At 40.7% G+C, this 20220-nt stretch overlaps 1 protein-coding gene across 2 annotated transcripts in view; it reads right to left on the reverse strand.

Moving 5' to 3' along the window:
• Positions 1 to 19976, reverse strand: part of STEAP3 (STEAP3 metalloreductase) — a 33535-nt gene extending 13559 nt beyond the window's left edge. The window contains exons 1-2 of one of the 2 annotated variants that reach the window (XM_070730965.1): positions 19654 to 19976; positions 1482 to 1976 (exon numbers count right to left, since the gene is read on the reverse strand). In XM_070730965.1, coding sequence (XP_070587066.1) covers positions 1482 to 1967 — 486 coding nt within the window. In that variant the 5' untranslated portion in view covers positions 1968 to 1976; positions 19654 to 19976. Of the gene's footprint in view, positions 1 to 1481; positions 1977 to 19293 lie in introns of both variants that reach the window. The other variant, XM_070730974.1, reaches the window with a different exon arrangement.
• Positions 19977 to 20220: the final 244 nt, after the last annotated feature.

The raw sequence follows: 20220 nt of genomic DNA on the forward strand, positions 1-20220 counted from the left end.
GAGGAGGAGGAGGTAGAAAATGAGGAGGACAGTTGCTGCCGAAGGAAGAAGGTGAGGTGAGCACCCCTTTTGTCTTTCCGTGTCCAGACAACTTCACGCCAGGTATATGGGAGGCAGCACAAGGGAGTCACCACAGCAAAGTGGTTTATTCCCTCTCCAAGTGCCCAGAGAAAGGAAAATGCTCCATTCGCTCTAGACTGCCAAAGCCTCCTTAAGCGCCACTGAAAGGCTCCTCTGGCAGCCCAGAAAAGTCCGAGATGGCTGGGATTAAAGGGGGAATGGCAGGAAACTGCCTAGGCCTTCGTACCGCTCTCACATTTCCAGGGAAATTTTTCCGGGCTTGGGTTCTTAAATAAAAAATGGTTCTTAAGTAGAGGCAAAAAAATCTTGAGCATCCGGTTCTAATCTAGAAAAGTTCTTAAGTGGAGGCGTTCTTAAGTAGAGGTACCACTGTACTTGATTATATGAATTTTAGCATTTAGATTTATGTACCGCTTCACAGTGCTTTACAGTCCTCTCTAAGCGGTTTACAGAGAGTAAGCATATTGCTCCCAACAATCTAGGTCCTCATTTTACTGACCTTGGGAGGATGGAAGGCTGAGTCAACCTAGAGCCTACTGAGATTCGATCTGCCAAACTGTTGGCAGCCGGTGATCAGCAGAAGTACCTTGCAGTACTGCATTCTAACCACTGCACCATAGAGGCTTGTTTTAATGAATTTTGTATGAATGAGTTTTAATTATAATTTTCTATAATAATGACTATCTCAATTACCAGGCTGCTCAAAATTTGATACCTGGGCCTCTAGATGCAGAACTATATGCAAGTCTGTAACCGTCTGGGTAGCAAAAATAATTCAGATATTCATTACGATGAGTTTGATCCTTGGTAGTTGCAGTTATTTCTCTCTTTGGGAGCAAAGAGAAAATATCTGCTGTGAACTCTGCATAGGCATCAGGAAGGGCATCCAGCCAGTAAATGCTCAACTCCATTCAGCCACCCTGATTCCAACTCGATGCAAGGGATTACAGGGTTGTTAAAAAGGGGGGGGAAAAGGCTGCCCACCTTACTACAAGGTAATTGTGATGACTTACAATCATACATATATGATGGTTTGTCTTTGTGTATATATACATGTACATATATATATATATATACACACACAGTGTATCATAAATAAATGAATCCAATTGCTAAGAGTCAATTACAAATGAGGTGGGCAGTGGCAGGATGGGGAGGGGAGGGGAGGAGTGATTGGTTATTAATTGATCAACCTCCTTCATTGGGATCCTCCCCCATCACAGTGGAGATGGTTGATGCTTTCCCCTTTTTCTCAAGCTAAATTACAGAGTTTCTGATGGGTCTGAACCTTATGCAGAACAAACTGGTTTAAACAAACTATGATTACTTCCTAGGAGGGGAGAATCTCAGACTCCCAGAATGTCAACAACGTACCAAAGGGGAAAAAACAAAACCATTACCTGTTTGTTCCCATCTCTGGGACCTGACTGCAGAGTCCAGGCTGAAATGACATTAAATCCTTTGACCACAGTGCAGGCTGGCAATAGCGAGGCTAGATATTCTGCATTGGATTCTTTGTGATGATTGATCTCAGCATTGTTGCTAACATCCACCAGTACTTTGCCAGAAAGCTCATTGTTGAGGTCACAGAGTGTGGTGTAGTGTTCTCTGAAAATTGCCACAAAGATGATATCGGCCTTCTTTATGGCGTCTGCCTGGCATGTGACTTCAACTGCAGAAGGAAAGAGGCTGATGTTGCGCTTCGGGTTCCGGCTTCCAACCACCACTTTGAAACCTGAGCACACCAGGCGCATAGACAAGGAGCAAGCAAAGTCGCCGCTTCCCAGAATCCCAATTGTCCTGCTCCCAGCAGCCTGGGCCAGGCTTAAATTACTGTCCGCTTTCTGATGATTTAGCAGTGGTTTGGCCATGTCACCTCCTGGCATCCCGTAAAGCTGAAGCAAATAAACACAAGGCCATATCAAACACGCAGGTTGGTTATTTTCATGAAGCATCTGCTTGATTATTGACGGTATATAGCTTTAGTCCCATACTGAAAGTTCTTTGAACAGCTCAAATAATAACTTTAAAAATCAGAATAATTTTTTAATATCATGCAGCTGCATGGTATGATGTTACTGTATTTTTTGGTGTATAAGACACTTAGTTTTGGGGGAGGAAAATAGGGGGGGGGGAAATCTGCCTACCAAGTATTCATCTGGCTAACATCCTGGTCAGCTTCAGCACATTATTTTATCCCCTGGCTAGGGATTTAAAAAAACTTATTTGGAGGGAGTAGCAATAAAAAATTTTTCCCCAAAGACTTAGGGTTGGAAAAAACATTCTTCGGAGGGAGTAGCAATGAAAAAGCCTGCAAGCAGGGAAGATTGTTAGCACCCCAATTAGGGCTGGAAATTTTTTTTCAGAGCTATTAACAATGAAATACCTTCTCCCCCAAGACAAGAGCTGGGAAGATCATTAGCACCTCATTAGGATTGGGGAAAAAAGCTTCAAAAAAAGCTACATTTGAAGTATAAGACCACCCAGACTTTCAGACTCTTTTTTGGGGTGGAAAGGTGCATTTTAAACTCTGAAAAATACAGTAAGTGCTAAATATTGTTATAAGCCTAATTAGTAAATAATTAAACCAGGCTTCAGAATTTGTCATTACAATTTTGAGTTATGCTTAAGTATTAACTCATTAAGTAAAGAAGAACACACATACTCTTTTATGGGGTGGAAAGGTGCATTTTAAACTCTGAAAAATACAGTAAGTGCTAAATGTTGTTATAAGCCTAATCAGTAAATAATTAAACCAGGCTTCAGAATTTGTCATTAAAATTTTGAGTTATGCTTAAGTATTAACTCATTAAGTAAAGAAGAACACACATACTTACAAACTTTTTAAAAACTTACCGGTATTGTATTTCTAAAATCTTTAGTGTTTCCTATTGAAGAGCTAAATTTTACTTTAAAAGCAAGTCTTAACATGATTTTATAAATACACCATGTTTAGCAGAATAGTTTCAACATTTGAATAAGTACGAATTAGCAAATATTGCACAATTACATGATTGGCATGTAAGAATTAAATTTCATTATATTTCTATGCTTATTAGTTTATTTAAAACACTTTTCAAGAGTTTATTATTTTTGCATTATCTTTAGAGGAAACCTCAAAAACCTATCTGCAATAAAGATTCTGGAATAAATATAGATTAGAATTGCATTTCATAATATGAAACTCCTGACTTGAGAAGCCATTCCTGTAATTACAGCAGAAACATTCTTACATTATACTCATTTAATCCAATGAACAAAATTATCAGCTTAAAAAAACCAACAGTTTTTGAGCTCTATTTAAGAGCACTCTTAAATGATATTCTCTTAAAGCAGGCATGATTGACATGCAGCCCTTTGGATGACCTCGAACTATAACTCCCATTATCCCTCACTACTGGACAAGTTAGCAAGAAAAGATGGGAATGAGAGTATAAGGACATTTTCAGAGCTAATTGCTGCCCAGTTCAGACTTCAAACAAACAGAACCCTATCTGTCTAAGTGAAATTAAGATATATAAATATTCAGTAATGTCAAGATAGAATTTACCTAGAGATTTGTTCCGTGAACCAGCAATGCCTCAAACGTGCAAACCGTTCTCCCCACGGATAAGGAACTGTCCTAGTCTCTTTTATAGTCTGGCACCTGTGTTTTGCGAACTGCCATTCAAAATGAGCAAGGGCAGATTTGCCAAGTTTTAAATTAAACATTGTGCTCTCTTGTTTTGATAGGCAAGACACTGGATGATGCAATACAGTACATCTAAATCTGAAGCATTAAACCCTTTGAAAGTGTAAGCAAATGAGTGGTATTTTTAAAAGGAGGGGGACTATCTTAAGTCTGGACTCTCATTAATGGTAGATTTAACTAAGACCATTGTTTGAAGTCAACACAATTAAGACAGCTTGCTGAAAGATACTTTATAAAGGAGTGTGGTCTAGCACTGCTGTTTCAAACAGGTGAGTCAGACACCATCGGTGGTCCACTAAGCCTTTATTTTTGCTGATTCATAGGCAGTGCTTATCTGTGGCAAAACAGTCTCAGGTGGCTTTTTCCTGCTTTCCAAAATTGGAATTAACATAAATCCAATGAAAATGATTCCCTCCCCAATTCTGTTTGGAACTCATCTGATACTGGTAGAAAAGAGCAAGGTGATTTTTTTTAAAACCCAAAATTCTTAATTGCAATCGCTTCTCCTTTCTTCCCAATCCCAGGAGTAGCAAGAAGGATCTGGCATCTTAGTAGAGGCAGAGAGAATTATAGCAATGGCCCTGGGAGAAATTCTTTGGTGGGTAAACTCGGACAAGATGGTATAAAATAGTGATGGCGAACCTATGGCATGGGTGCCACAAGTGGCATGTGGAGCCATATCTGCTGGCATGTGAGCTGTTGCCCTAGCTCAACTCCAGTACAGATGGGTGCACTGGCCAGCTGATTTCTGGCTTACACAGAGGCTCTGGGGGGGCATTTTTGGCTTCCGGAGGGCCTCGGGGGGATGGGGGAAGGGTGTTTTTGCTCTTCCCAAGCTCCAGGGAAGCCTTCTTCTCTGAAAATAATTTTTATTTACAAATATACATTAAAACAATAACAACTGACAATACATTTACATCTAAACAATGTACAGTACACACACGAAACTTAAAAAGGCGAATCTATTTTATCACCCCTCCCCTCCTACGGCTGGCTCTATTGACAGCCAACATTTGGTTCTTAGCGGAATTGAGACCATGCCCCTTCTTCTCTGACAGTTAAATGTTATGTATGGATGTGATGGAGTGGACTGACTGTTTTTTATATAATGGGATTTTAATTTATTGTTTCTTAAAATTAAATTTGTATACATATTGTTTATATTGCATGTTGTGACCCACCCCGGGTCCTCAGAGAGAGTGGCATTACAAGTCTAATAAATTGAATTAAATTGAATTATTGGGTTTTATTTCTTACACAGGTATTGTACACTTTGGTGTCGTTAAGGCACTACCTAGAAACTGGGACACTATGAGTTCCAGTCTTACCTTAGGTATGAAGCCAGTTGGTGATCTTGGGCCAGTCACTGCCTCGGAAGGAGGCAATGAAGAACCACCTCCAAAATCACTCCAAGAAAATTGAGGAGGCTTTTTCAGGCCAGGGAATGAAAATCTCACTTGGGAGAATACACCCAAGAAAAGAATCTTGAAACCTCTAAGTAGCTTGTACTCAAGCTACATGAAGGACTGCATTTTTTGCATTCTTAGATCAACAGTAAATCTATTTTACAAACCTACTAGTAACAATCATTACCCTGTTGGTAAAATGGAAGGGCCAGTGATGGCTCTGCATTTATGCAACTCAGTTTTAGTAAGAATATGCAGGGCTCCATTTCCACATTAAGCTTTTAAAGTTTCCCAATAAATATTTATTTTGATCCTGCCTTTGTTAGTTTTTATAAATATCTCAAGCAACAACATTTCTAACAGTCCTTCCTCCTCCTATTGTTTCCCCATAACAACGCTATGAGATGAGATGGGCTGAGAGTGAGTGATTTGTCTAAGGTCACCCAGCTGGGTTTCATGCCTAAAGTGAGACTAGAACTCACAGACTCTTAGTTGCCAGCCTAGTTATTATAGCATGTATTTAATATCTCTTTATCTACTGTAGATACTATGCAATTCTAGCTGTATTTTATTTCTTTTAACAAACCATGTTATGAATGATTAGCTCATTCTGAATTTTTTTTCTTAATACTGTAATGCTTTAAGGAATTCATAGTTGGTTATATATTGCAAAAACATATACAGTGAGTTGTCTTGGGAGGTATAATTCTAAACGGCAGTCTACAAATCTTTTAAATAGATAAATAATTACAGACTATGAGAGAGGTAGCCAAAAACAGTCTTTATCAAAGGAAACAACCTTTTATTGTTATTGCTGCCCAGTGCAGCAGCTATTTCAGAATATTTTAATTTACAGCTCCTTATTGTTGGAAATATAAAGGGAGAAAACATCAACAACAAAGCATAACATTGGGTCATGTCACCAACCTTTTTAAAAAACTGTCATGACATAACAACCATTATGAGCAGGCTCTGTTATGATCATACATCAAGAACTACCTGTATACCTCATGATGGAACTCAGACCAGAGAATTCCTGACAATTCCCTTGTGTAGTTTCAAAAAGGACATAAAGTTCAGTGGACTTAGGTCTCCGATGGATGCAAAGGGACTCCGAAGTAAGCTAAAGCAAAGTTACGTCTGGGAAGGTTAGGGTAGAAGACAACCAAAGAATCTAAGAGTTGTCAACCAGACTAGGAAGTCTTAAATTCTTCTTGAAAAAAATAGCAACAGTGATCAACTTTAATAATGCTGCTAAGAAAACTATATTATCTATAATGTATGGAATACCAAGGGTCGGGATGACTTGTTTGAAAAAAGAGTTCACTTTCTTTTACTTATCCGAAGTCAAACAAACAAGCAAACAAACAAAAAACCCCAAACAAGATATATTGTAGTTTAAGGTGGCATAATTTTGAATGACTGTTGCCAAATCTTGAATATTAGGATTTTCATGTCAGTTTCTTATGTGAGTGTGCTCCTACTTCCCTATTTTCTGACCTTGACTTTCAAGGGTTCTATTACTGAGGCAGGGTTGCAGTACATTTCTTCGATGGCTTTGAAAATGGCAAGGTTTACACGGACAGGCCAGGGCTTAGTGACCATGTACTTTTAACCTAGATTGAAAGAAAACCAAACAAGATAATCCTTGGCTAGCTCCTGAATGGGAGACTAGCAGGATATCGCAACCTGTAGGCTAGACTGAATAACTGAATGAAAATCCAGAAATGGACTATCACTGTTATCATGCCACATGAACTTCTTCATGGAGTCAACAGATAGGAATCAAATCTATCTATCTGTCTATCTGTCTGTCTATTTATCTATTTGATTGGACTCTCTTAATTTAATTGAGAGAGACTCACTTTCTACCTCTGTACATTCAAATGTTCCCAAATCCTCACATACCCAGCTCACTCTCATTGCCTGGCTGCTTAATTAAACCCTGGCACAATAAAGGAATTGTTACCAGTCCAGCTACATACAGCAAATGCAACTGGGACTAAACAACTATGTTACACAAACAAAGACACCCCATTCTGTTTAGTCCAACAACTGTAAGCAACTCTAATGTTAGGTAGTTTACTTTTTAATGCTGTTGTTCACTGGAGAACAATATCCATGTTTTAAGGCATACAGTATTATATAACCTACGGTATATAAATATTCTTTAGAAGCAGGTAAGGAGTTAAGGAGTGATGCTTGGGCTTCTCTTCTGCACTGACACAGCTACTGTGAATCCCTTTGGAACTGAATCATTTTTCTACAGGCTTAGCTAAATCTGCAGATTAAAACCATAAATGTTTTGTTGTAGGCGAGACACATTCATGGCCATCTGCAAAGGTTGCTAGCAAGTAAGCAGGCACAACAAAGCACCAACAGGATACAACACAACAGCCTACTTTTTTTTTTGGCACACACAGGCTGCTTCCCTGCCCACAACCACTAATGACTGATCACTTAAGGGTACTTTCAATGCATTTGCTTCTTCCTTTTCAAATGGCAGTAGGCAATTTACATGTTCTTTCCCCAAATTCTGTGCTGCTTCTAGGAAGTCACATTTTCCGAAGCAAGCCAAGTCCCGGATTTTCTAGTAGAGAAAATATGATACATGTGGCTGGTGGACTAGCTGGAGAGATATTCAGTTCAATGCTCCAGGGCCTTACGCTGTCCTTGGCCTAATTAAATAGCTCGCCCCCACCCACCCCTGTGACTGCTGGCAAGAGCGATTTCCCCCCTTCCTGGCAGTCTTCAGAAGAAAGAGTGGAAAGAAAGCATGGAAGGATATGGAAGGAACGAAGGAAATCTTGCTCAGATTTGTCATTATCCCCATCGGCTTTAAAGCCTCCCACTGATGGCACATGACTTGGCAACTGGTGGGGGGGGGGGTGAGTGGGGTGAGAGAGGAAGTGGCTTGCCACTTGCGCAGCCCAGTTCCAAACAGGGCACAGCCCAATAGTTGGAGACCTCTGGCATACACTCTTCCTGTCAAGCCTATGAAAACACAGCCCTCAATAGGAGAATAGCTGTTCACTGTTGACTGGTTTGATATAACTGATGTAATCGTTTATATCAGTGGTTCACAATCATTTTTTGGCATTTCTAACACAGAAACATAGCAGATTGACAGCAGAAGAAGACCTCATGGTCCATCTAGTCTGCCCTTACACTATTTCCTGTATTTATCTTAGAATGGATATACAGTGGTGCCTCTATTTAAGAACGCCTCTACTTAAGAACGTTTCTAGATAAGAACCAAGTGTTCAAGATTTTTTTGCCTCTTGTTAAGAACCATTTTCTACTTAAGAACCTGAGCCTGGAAAATTTTCCCAGGAAATTTGAGAGCAGCACAAAGGCCCGGCCAGTTTCCTGCCATTCCCCCTTCAATCTTGGCCACCTTGGGCTTTTCTGGGCTGCCAGGGGAGCCTTTTGGTGGTGCTTAAGGAGGCTTTGGCAGTCCAGGGCGAACGAAGTATTTTACTTTCTCTGGGCGCTTGGAGAGGGAATAAACCACTTCGCTGTGGTGACTCCTTTGTGCTGCCTCCCACACACCTGGCGGGAGGTTGCCTCCCAGAGTGTCTGAGCCCAGAAAGACAAAAGGGGCTGCTTCGCCCCAGCCAGATCAACTCGGCTTCAGCCAAACCAAGGAATCACCACAGTGAAAGAAAGGTGTCGGCTGCAAAGCAAGCGAGCAAGAGGAGAGGAGAGCCCTTCAGCATGGGAAGGAAGAGGAAGCAGGTAGCAGCAGCCGCCTTTCAGTCAAAGGATCAGAAGGTTCCCCCCTTTTGTCTGCCTGGGTTTCTCTCTCTGGCACAGTGTATGGGAGGCAGCCTCGCGCAGGGTGTATGGGAGGCGCGTGCTCCTCCTCGCCGCCTCAGTCCCACTTTTTTTTAAAAGCCTTAAAGTTTTGGATTTTTAAAATTCACCTCACCTCACCTTCTTCCTTCAGCAGTGACTGTCCTCCTTCTCCTCTTCTTCCTCCTCCTCCCACCCTAATTCCGAGCTTTTATTTCTTTCCTAATGGGTTTGCACGCATTATTTGCTTTTACATTGATTTCTATGGGAACAATTTCTTCTACTTACAAACTTTTCTACTTAAGAACCTGGTCACGGAACGAATTAAGTTCTTACATAGAGGTACCACTGTATGTTTATCCCAGGCATGTTTAAATTCAGTGACTGTGGATTTACCAACCACATCTGCTGGAAGTTTGTTCCAAGCATCTACTACTCTTTCAGTAAAATATTTTCTCATGTTGCTTCTGAACTTTCCCCCGACTAACCTCAGATTGTGCCCCCTTGTTCTTGTGTTCACTTTCCCATTAAAAACACTTCCCTCCTGAACCTTATTTAACATATTTAAATGTTTCTATCATGTCCCCCCTCGATCATCTAAATGTTTAGATCATCTCTAAAAAACTGATTCCCCCTCCCCACATGACATATAATTCTTACTATTGAAAAAGTGAACTCGCATGGAGGAAGCCTAAAAAGCCTAAAAAGACCAAAAGGTTCCAATTGCCCCCATTAAAAATAAAATTGCCCACCTGTAGGGCATGAGCCCCATGTTGGGAACCACTGATTTATATCATAAGTTCAGATCCCAATCAAATTGTATTCACTATTCAAAGACAGAGTACTTTTATTTTTCTAAAGGCTTTGTTTCATTCTCCTCACTGCTCAACTCCTTTCACCCTGAGGGCACCCTTTTTCAAAAAGGTATTTTGGCACCTGAAATGGATCTGTTTTCCTAGGCATGGTTTCTATTCAAATATGTGACTTAACTTGTTTTGCCCCTAAATAGCAGCTGGAAGGTTGTGACATCAGCTCTATTACCACTAAGTCTTCGGAAAACAGTCAGGCCATGCCAAAAAAGAGATTAGTGGAAAGACTACACAAGCCTGGTAAAAGGTCCCATTTAGGTAGAAGGGTGGCCAAGCTGGTCCTAGTAGCGCCACTCTATCACCCAACATCATGAATCCGATAATAGCCCTTTGGGTTGCCAGAGCAAAATCAAGCTTAGTTTTAAGGGTCATTATTATTATTGACTAACTAGGCCTTGAGATATACTATATTTATTCATCCCTTAAATTATTTCCTGTTTGCAAACTATTGATGCTTGGCTGTTTCCCAAGAAATTTTATAAAGCATATAAATCCAATGAATGAATGAATGAATGAATGAACGAATGAATGAATGAATGAACCAATCAATCCTGTGTTTCCCTTATATTATGGGTCTAATCATAGTTCCCTCTAAGCTGAGCAGGTGAGCAATCGCTCACTTAAAAATCATCATCAACTCAGAGTTTTCCAAACCTGCCCAGAAGCCGAGAGGGAAATTTTATTATTATTTCTGTGTCGCCCAGTCCCGAAGGGACTGCCGCTCAGACACTATACTTTTCCGCCCACCCCAAAAAAAATTTAGAGAGAACACTGGGTCTAATATTATATATGGGTCTTAAATTAATTTTTGTTCCAAAAGACACATTAGGTTATTTTTTTTAATTAGGTCTTATTTTATGGGGAATATGGTACGAAATGCATCCATCTGGCTGATGACCTTAATTGGTGTTATTTTTGAGGTAGGGCTTATATTACGAGCATCATGAAAATCATGCCAGGGTTTTCCAGTTGGGTCTTATTTTGGGGGAAACACGATAGGATCTTGCTAGGTTAGTGTACATGAGAAGCTTGGATTTTTTCTAGCCTAAGCAGGACTTAAGAAATCCTGAGGCTGGGTTCACACATGCTAAATCAATGTTACAAAACATTCTTTGCCCAAATGATTGCTTGATGCAATTATCTGATTCATAGCACAGCTAGCCACAAATTATTTAGCCTAGTGAGGTGTGTATTGTGTACTAAAACGAAAGAAAACTAGAGACACATGGAAAAAAGTTAGAGACTCTCTGTCCCAATTGCTTGGATTTTGCAAAAAAAGGAGCGAAGAAATACTGATACCATATTCCTAGCTGCAGCTACAACTAATGAACAATGAGGGAGCCTGACTTTGTAAGACATGGTGAAATTGATTCCCCTGGGCCGTTTCCACTTTATGTATGGTCTGTATGAGATGTATGATTGTTTTTATGTTAAGGGTTTTAAACTGTTTTAAATATTGGATTTGTACTGTTTTTCTTGTTGTGAGCTGCTCCGAGTCCTTGGAGAGGGGCGGCATACAAATCTAATAAATAATGTAATAATAATAATAATAATAATAATAATAATAATAATAATAATAATAATAATGGTCCTGTTCTCTTCAAACCTTCTCTACTAACACACCAACTCATCTCTAACTCCCTTCCAGGTCTTCAGTTTGTTAAGAACTGATCTAAGCAGTGATGGCAAACCTTTTTTTTGGCTTTGGTCCCAAAAGGACCCAAAAGTCCAGGGTCCCAAAAGTTCATGCGCAATAGAGTGCGTGCATGTACCCACACCCATAATGCAATGTCCTCCCCCCTGTGCATGCACATAACCACCTCATTCCCCCTATGCATGTGCACAACCCCTCCCTCCACGCTGCTATCACACACATGCGCACAGTCTTCACTGAAGCCTTCGTTGGGCTGTTTTTCGCTCTCATTCAGGAAAGCCTCCTGAAGCCTAGGAAGAGCAAAAACGGCTGAAAATCAGCTGGACAGCGTGCACACGTGCACTGGAGTTGACATAGGGCCATGCCTCATGTGCCCTCAGACATGGCTCCACGTGCCATGGCTTCACCATCACTAGACTAAGCCGTCTGCCTTGATTTACAGACTTTGGCAGCATAAGTAGTCCTTGACTTACGGCCACAATGGAGCCCAACATTTCAGTTATTAAACAAGACATTTGTTAAGTGAGTTGTGCCCCATTCTATCTTTTTTTGCCGCTGTTAAGTGAATCACTGCAGCTGTTCAGTGAATCATGCAGATATGAAACGAATCTGGATTTCACCATTGACTTTGCTTATTAGAAGCCAGCTAGGAACGTTACAAATGGTGATCATGTGACCCTTGAACAGCAGAACTGTCTTCTCAAAAAAATGGAACTTAGTGTGGAACCCCATCCCACCCCAAAAAACAAAATTTGAGTTGCTATGAATAGACAAAAGCAATTAGCCCCAAATCCTTTCTCACTGTCTAACTCCTTAATCTTCATCAGTTTGGAATGAGGGGTGGGAATAACTGCTTTTGGGTAATATTTTATATCCAGATAATTGATACTTTATAACTTTCTATTAACAGACTTTTACTTGATGAATCATTTTGTTGACAATGCAGCATTTCTTTAAATGATATACTGTAAGTTATCTAAATTTTTGATAAACTGCTTACTTTATGCAATCAATAAACAGCATTCATCCAGGTGAAAAACCTGTTGTTTTGTATGATCACTGCCCTTCCAATAAAGCAATAAATAGAATAAAAAGATAAAAAGGTGAAAAGGTGCAAATAATAGTACAAAAAACTATTATGGCAAATCTGAAATATTTCATAATGTCAAAGAAATATTTCAATTGCTTATCTTGGCCTTAATATTGATATGGAAAATTGGACATCTTTCATTTACTGTGCAAAATACTTTTTTCTCTTTAGATTTTAAAGGATTTTTTAAAAATATTTTTGGGGATCCCTGATCCCTGAGCTGTCAATAATAATCTGAAAAGGATATGGGTTTAAACTAATTATCCCATGTGGTGGAAAGACCTTGACTGCTTCCATCACCATGTTCTCAGCGAACACTCACCAAGTTTAAAGATAATTTATTTGGAGGGGTAATGTGGTATTTTTTTCAGGTAAATCGTATAAATAATTTCTCTTCTATTCTCTTTTAAAATCTTCATAATTTTTTGCTATTACATCTTGCATTTGTTGCAAAAGTTCATTTATTTCAGTAGACTTATTTCGGAGACTCATTACATGCAAAGCAAGATAGTTCAAGCCATGATTTGTCATGAAAACCCCAACTCCACAAGCTCTATGAAACCACCATTGCTGGCTTTCCTCTTTCCTGTCTGATCTCACTGGGGTTCCTGTCACACTGATCTGGACTGCCATCCAAAAATCAATTTCCAGAAAGCCTCTTTCTTCCAATCCCTCTCCAAGGGATCTACTGCTCCAATAGAGCTTATCAAATGGCTGAAAGTGGCTGTGTTACACAAAGCACCATTTGAAACATACCATTTAGCTCGGCAACTGACCCAACTGACCACTCTCAGGATTACCTGTATTCTTGATCTACACTGCAGGGTTGCTGTGAAGGTACATTTTACTCCACCCTACCATCTTCATATGGAAATGTCAGCTAAACAGATTATAAATAAATAATATGGACTTAGCTAGTAATCAATATATTTCTGCCATTTATATATTATTTAGAGCATTTATACTATGCTCTTCAGCCAGAAAGGCTTTCAGAATGATATAGTTTGCTACTGAAAGCTTCTATTGGACTGAATTCAAAATGTGAACGGATCTGTAAACTTGGATGCCTCAGCTGCAGTAGATAATAAAACTGGGTCAAAAAGAGATTTGTGGAAATTTAGATGTTCTCTGTTCCCTACTTTTGTTGTAAAATTACCTATCCCATAGCTTAGGTAGAATTGATTGTATTTTCCATGACTCTTGATCCTGCTCATTATGGATAATCAGGTAAGAGAGGCTTAATTGATCTGAAGTCTCATCTCTCTGGCATTCTTTAAAGTTAAATCTCTTGGAGATTGACAGCGACAGAAAAAAACAAAAATCAATCTCCTATTAATTTCTAATAAGAGGTAATATATGAGTGATGCCTCCTGTTGCTTTTTTCCCTTAAGCTATCCAATTCTTTGTGGACTGCATCGGCTCCCGATTGGTGCAATTCAAGGTGTTGGTCATTATCTTTAAAGCCCTACATGAGTTAGGGCCAGACTATCTTTGAGACCACCATCTACCACATAGCTCCCAGTGACCGATAAGGGCCCACAGAGTTGGTCTTCTCCAGGTCCGATCAGCTAAAAAGTGTCGGCTGGCGGGCATGCAGGGGAGGGCCTTCTTTGAGGCTGCTCCGATCTTTGCAACCAGCTACCTCCTGAGATCCAGACTACCCCTACCCTACTGGCCTTCCGGAAATCTGTAAAGACCTGTTTTTTCCGGCAGGCCCGGGGCCATTGATCCAATAGTACACCATCGAGATCCGGCCATTAATGACATGCATGGTTTTTCAAACTGTTTTTAATTGTGGTTTTAAATTGCTTAAATTGTGTTTTAGGGGTTTTGATATCACATTGTATGTTTCATTTTTTGGTTATGAGCCAAAACATTGAGGCTTTTGAACTATGGGGCTGGAGAATATTCCTGCGAGTCCCTTGGACTGCAAGGCGATCAAACCGGCCAATCCTAGAGGAAATAAACCTTGACTGCTCTTCCGAAGGCCAGATCCTGAAGATGAAACTCACAATATTTTGGCCACCTAATGGGAAGGAAGGACTCACTGGAGAAGAGCTTAATGCTGGGAAAGATTGAGGGCAAAAGACGAAGGGGACGACAGAGAATGAGGTGGATGGATGGAGTCACTGAACCAGTCGGCATGAGCGTAAATGGACTCTGGGGGATGGTAGAGGACAGGGAGGCCTGGAGGAACATTGTCCATGGGGTCGCAATGGGTCGGACACAACTTCACAACTAACAACAACAGGAGAAAAGATCACATTCCTGTAATAAATGCATGTTTGCCCTGGCTAGAACAACAGTTAAAGAGAGCGTACCATAAAGACTAGAATGCAAATGGAAAGATAACTGATACATTCATTAACTTTCTTCAACTAAGCAACTTATCTATCTATCTATCTATCTATCTATCTATCTATCTATCTATCTATCTATCTATCTATCTATCTATCTATCTATGTAGATTGTTCTGAGTTCGGGTTTTGCCCCGTATAATATTTTGAGTGTCTATGCGACGTTGCGGTGAAATCACATTCACCATCATCAGGCTGAAGTTGTAAGCTTCGTGCTGCTGTAGATATAACTATATCTACAGCAGCACGAAGCTTACAACTTCAGCCTAATAATGGTGAATGTGATTTCACCGAAACGTTGCATAGACACTCAAAATATTACACGGGGCAAAACCCGAACTCAGAACAATCTACATACATATACCCGTGAAAATCTACGAAAACAACTATCTATCTATCTATCTATCTATCTATCTATCTATCTATCTATCTATCTATCTATCTATCTATCTATCTACCGGTATCTATCTATCTATTCCAATACACAATAATACACAATGAAGGTTATAGAGGATATAGTAGAGGAGATATAGGAGAAACTATAGGACAGGGGATGGAAGGCACTCTACTGCGCTTATGTACACCCCTTAACTTGTTGTACCTGGTCTTTAACCTCCTGTGCTCTTACCTGTTACCAAAATATATCTGACCCTCTTTCCTGTGTTTTCACCTTTTGTAAATCTGAGGGACTTGTAGATCTTGAAGGTAGTATGATATTCCACATCCTCTCCCCTCAAAGCCTGTATGCCAAAATCATCACAGATTCTTGTCTACAGGCATTGTGATATGAATTATACCCTGCAATAAACTGGCCAAGAGAATTTCTTCATATTCCAGAAGTAATTAAGTGTTACCATAGAGCTATTCTGATACACAGGAAGAATGTGGGACACTTATTGTCACATCTACCAAAGTATCTAATGGATAGTGAAAGTTAGAATCAAATTCATGTATCCTCCAGCCAACTGCTACCAACTATGAGAAAAAAACAGTAAATGGAGCAATTTTCAACCTTTTCCTCTGAAATTTTTCCTCTGAAATTAAGACTAAGATCTGCCTTATTGTTACTGTTCCTTTTTCCCTCCCAAGACGTTTTTAAAACAAGTTTCTTAATAAAGGCAAAACACTTGATAAATACAACTTTCCTGACAAAATTCTACTTTTTAAAGTTACAGCCTGGCCGCTGGCACTTTGCCATATGTAACAACAAATATAAACATCTCTCTCGTAATCATTAGTTTTTTCTCTTTTTGGCCTTCCAGTCAATGTTGATTCCTGGCAATTGCCTGGACATGTCTCTGTTGCTTTTTTTGGCCAGATTTTAGAAGAGATTTGCCATTGCCAGCTTCCTATGGCTGAGAGTGTGTGATTGGTCAGAGATCACCCAGGTTTGCTTTGTTTTTAAGGTAAGACTAGAAGTCGCTTGTCCCCCAGTTTCTAGCCTGGTAGTGCCTTAATCACTACACTAAACTAGCTTACAATCATTAATTTGGGCCAAGCATCTTTCAACCATGGTGGCTTGAAGAGGTATGGATTTTAACTCTCACTGAGCATGCTGACTGGAAAATATTGAGAGTTGAAGTCCACCCATCTTAAAGCTGCCAAGGCTGAGGAACATGGTTTAGGCAAAGGAAGATGTTGCTTGTAAGAGATACTGGCAGGCATAAGGCAAATCCTTATCAAGGGAGGTGCAGGAGAGAATGTTTGATGTCTGATAATTTGCTCTATTTTGTGATCACATTTAAAAAGTTAGGAAACATTTAAGAATTGATGGCAAGGAAATTTACAACGAATAGGCTGAACATACGGAGTGGTTTTAAAAAAAATAAATCTTCTTAATTGAAGCTTTTCATCTGTAAAAGCTTATGCCAACCAGCATGGCCTAAAATTTGTAGTCTCAACAAATCCTGATGTTACTAGGAAGGCTAGTTTATGCCACAATAAAAACATTTAGAGGCAAGATGGGGAATCAACAGAGTGTTTCATTCAAAAGCTCATCTTTCCTCTCATATTACTTTCACAGAGAGGGTGAAAAATTTCATGCCTTCCTACTCTAATCCACTGTTCACAATAGGTATGAAATAGCAGCTGATGGGTATAATTTTCTCCACAATAGTTTAATCCAGCATTCAGGCAGGTTAAGTATTTTGTGTCTGCCTTGCTCAGATGCCACCATCTAACACTGCTTTGTGGATTAAAAAACAAGAAAACACAGATATGATTGCTTGAAAGGGGGACCACCAGGAAATCATAAGGCTGCAAGTTAGACTGGGAACTAAAAAAAGTATCTTGGAAAAGAGCAGGGGTAAACAACTCCGCTATTCTTTCCAACAAAATCATGCCCATGAAGTCATCAAAACTATAGCCCAGCCTCAAGCAGTTATTTTCACAAATCTTGCTACGTAATAGACTTAGAACTTCAGACTCAGAATAACCATGTCTTTGAATGTGCACTAATCAACGTACATTACCATAAAATTTCATTGCATACAGTTCTCAATGGGTCTCCCCTTAGAGATATAGAACTACTAACTGAAAAAGTACCTGTTTTAAAAAATTACCTATTCTATTGACGTATTATCCTCATTGTATTCCTTCTTTGCCATTGTTTAGTTTATTGTTCTATTATTTTGCTTCTGTTCTGTTTACACTCCGTTTTTCTTCCCGTTTGTTATTGTAAGTCACCAAAAGTAACCCCCATGGCAACATACTATAGGCAGCAAATAAGTTTAACAAATAAATAGATCGGTGGTACGTAAACATCAAATCTCACCAGGCTCAAGGTTGACTCAGCCTTCCGTCCTTCTGAGTGGGTAAAACCCAGATTGCTTGGGGCAATATATGCCGACTCTGTAAACAGCTTAGAGAAGGCTGTAAAGCACTGTGAAGTGGTATATAGGTCTAAGAGCTATTGCTATTTTTACTGGGAAACCCCCCCCCCAAAAAAAATTATAGTTTGTTTGTTTGAATGGATACGTAAATGTAACTTTTAATTTAAATTAATTGTATCTTGATGTATACTATGTTTTTGATATGTTGTAAGCCGCCCCGAGTCCTCGGAGAGGGGCAGCATATAAATCTAATAAATAAATAAATAAATAAATAATAATAATAATGATGATGATGAATATATGGTAAGTTTGCTGAATGGGGATGTGTGTACATTAATAGGCTTTTTAGTTTGTTTTTTAAATGTAACTCTTAATTTTAACTTATTTTTATCTTGATGTACAGTATACTGTTTTTTAAATACAGTACTATGAGCTGCCCGAGTCTTTGGAGGTGGGCGGCATATAAATTTAATAAATAAAAATAAATAAAACTAATAATAATAATGATAATAATAAAACTAATAATAATAACAACAACCACAACGACAACAACAACAACTCTTGGGGCAAGGTTGCCACAACAGAACAAATCGATGCAATACAGCCTCTATGAAAGTGGGGTTCGACTAGAAGACCTCCAAGGTCCCTTCCAGCTCTTGTTATTACAGTAGTACTGTATTACGATAAAGCAATGCAGATACACCGAGTGGAAAACGAGGAGCAGGCGAACGGAGTAGCGCTACAAGCGCTACATACACCCAAAGACCGAACAGGTTTTGGGTCGCTCTAACACACCGTCGCTTTTAAACGGCACCCACAAACACGCTTCAGAAACACGCTTCAGCGGAGCTTTTTAAAAATGTATATCTTAACGTCCGTGCGGATTATTTTCTCTTAAAACTCGAGATTAGTTTTCGGAAGGCGGAGAAGATGAAAAAGAAAACGGGGCTTTTCTCTCTCTCTCTCTCCAAGCCAGACTCTCTGAAATAGGGAAATCGTGGCTTAATAGAGTAAAGCGGAGAGAGAGAAACGCAGGCGGGAGAGAAGAAGAGACTTGGCCGGAACTGGAAAGCGAGGCGAGCTAACATGGAGAGCAGGAGGGTGAATGGAGGGATGGGGGGGGGGGGGAGGCGGTTATCGAGACGGGAACCGAGCCGCGCATAAGCGTGTCTCGTTATGTTTGGAGGCGGCTTGTTGCGAAGGCGGCCATCCATTGAGACCTGCCACTCAGGGGCCCGGCCTGTGGATTGCCAAGGAAGGGAAAGGGGGGGGGGGGCTTCCCTGAGCAGGAGGAGCGTCGCCTGTCGTCCGGGGCCCTTTCCGGCGCCTCAGGGGTTCCCCATTGAGCGCCCTCCGTTTTCCTCAAGCGCTCGCTTCTCGCCCCCTCCCACCTGACCGCTGGTCTTCCACGCACGGCCAGCAAATGGCATTCAGCCACGCAGCGCGACCGAATGGGGAGTCCAAGCCCGAGGGACGCCCCCCCCCCCCTTTCCCGCCTTCGGTCTGCTGTTCTACTCACCGTTGCTTACGGGGTTCGGGTTGGAGGGCAGACGGCGAAGCGAGGCTGAAAGTGGCCGCTTTAAAAAATATATAAATTTGTTTTTATTTGGCCGCGCTCGCAAGGCGAGGGCATTACAAAAACGGCGGACTCCTCCTCCTTCTCCGTGTTGCTTTCCCCGCCTCGCTCCACGAGTGAGCCAACTCGACCTGCCTGCTTTGCCTTGCCTGATCCGGGCCTGGCGCCGGTCCACGTGTTACGTGCGTGGAGGGCTTTCGGCCGCTGTCTGGGAAAGTCCCCGCGGCACTGCCCTCGGCCGCCTCTCCGAGACGCTTGGGGAAAGCGGCCGGTGGGTGGCTCAAAGCCCAGCCGCGGTCTTACCTCTTGGGGGAGATGGCGGATCCCGAGCTCCGGCTCCCCGGGATAAGAGTTGCAAATCCGTCTGGCTTTTGGATTGCTTGTTTTCCCCTCCGGAGAAACGCGCGTGCAAATGGCGAACAACCACGTTTTTAACTTAACTAGGCAAAGCGAGTTAAATCGTCTACCCGAAAGGGGAGCTAATTATGTCGTTCATTCGACCCCAATCGGTTTTGCTTTGCAACAGCTGTGACTCTCCTACCACCTCTGGAGGGGGCCAATAGATCTCAGGTGAATCTACCTCCGCGAGTATTTTGACACTAAAGAGTAAAATCCCTTTGGGCTCCGAGAGATAAAGGCAGTCACTCTTATACAGTGTTCAAAAAAATAGAGGGAACGCTTAACACAATATAACTCCAAGTAAATCAAACTTCTGTGAAATCAAACTGTCCACTTAGGTAGCAACACTGATTGACAATCAATTTCACATGCTGTTCGGCACATTCAACTTTGTACAGAACAAAGCATTCAATGAGAATATTTCATTCAGATCTAGGATGTGTTATTTGAGTGTTCCCTTTGTTTTTTTGA

Source organism: Erythrolamprus reginae, chromosome 1, assembly GCF_031021105.1.
Source record: "Erythrolamprus reginae isolate rEryReg1 chromosome 1, rEryReg1.hap1, whole genome shotgun sequence".
Lineage (NCBI taxonomy): Eukaryota > Metazoa > Chordata > Lepidosauria > Squamata > Dipsadidae > Erythrolamprus > Erythrolamprus reginae.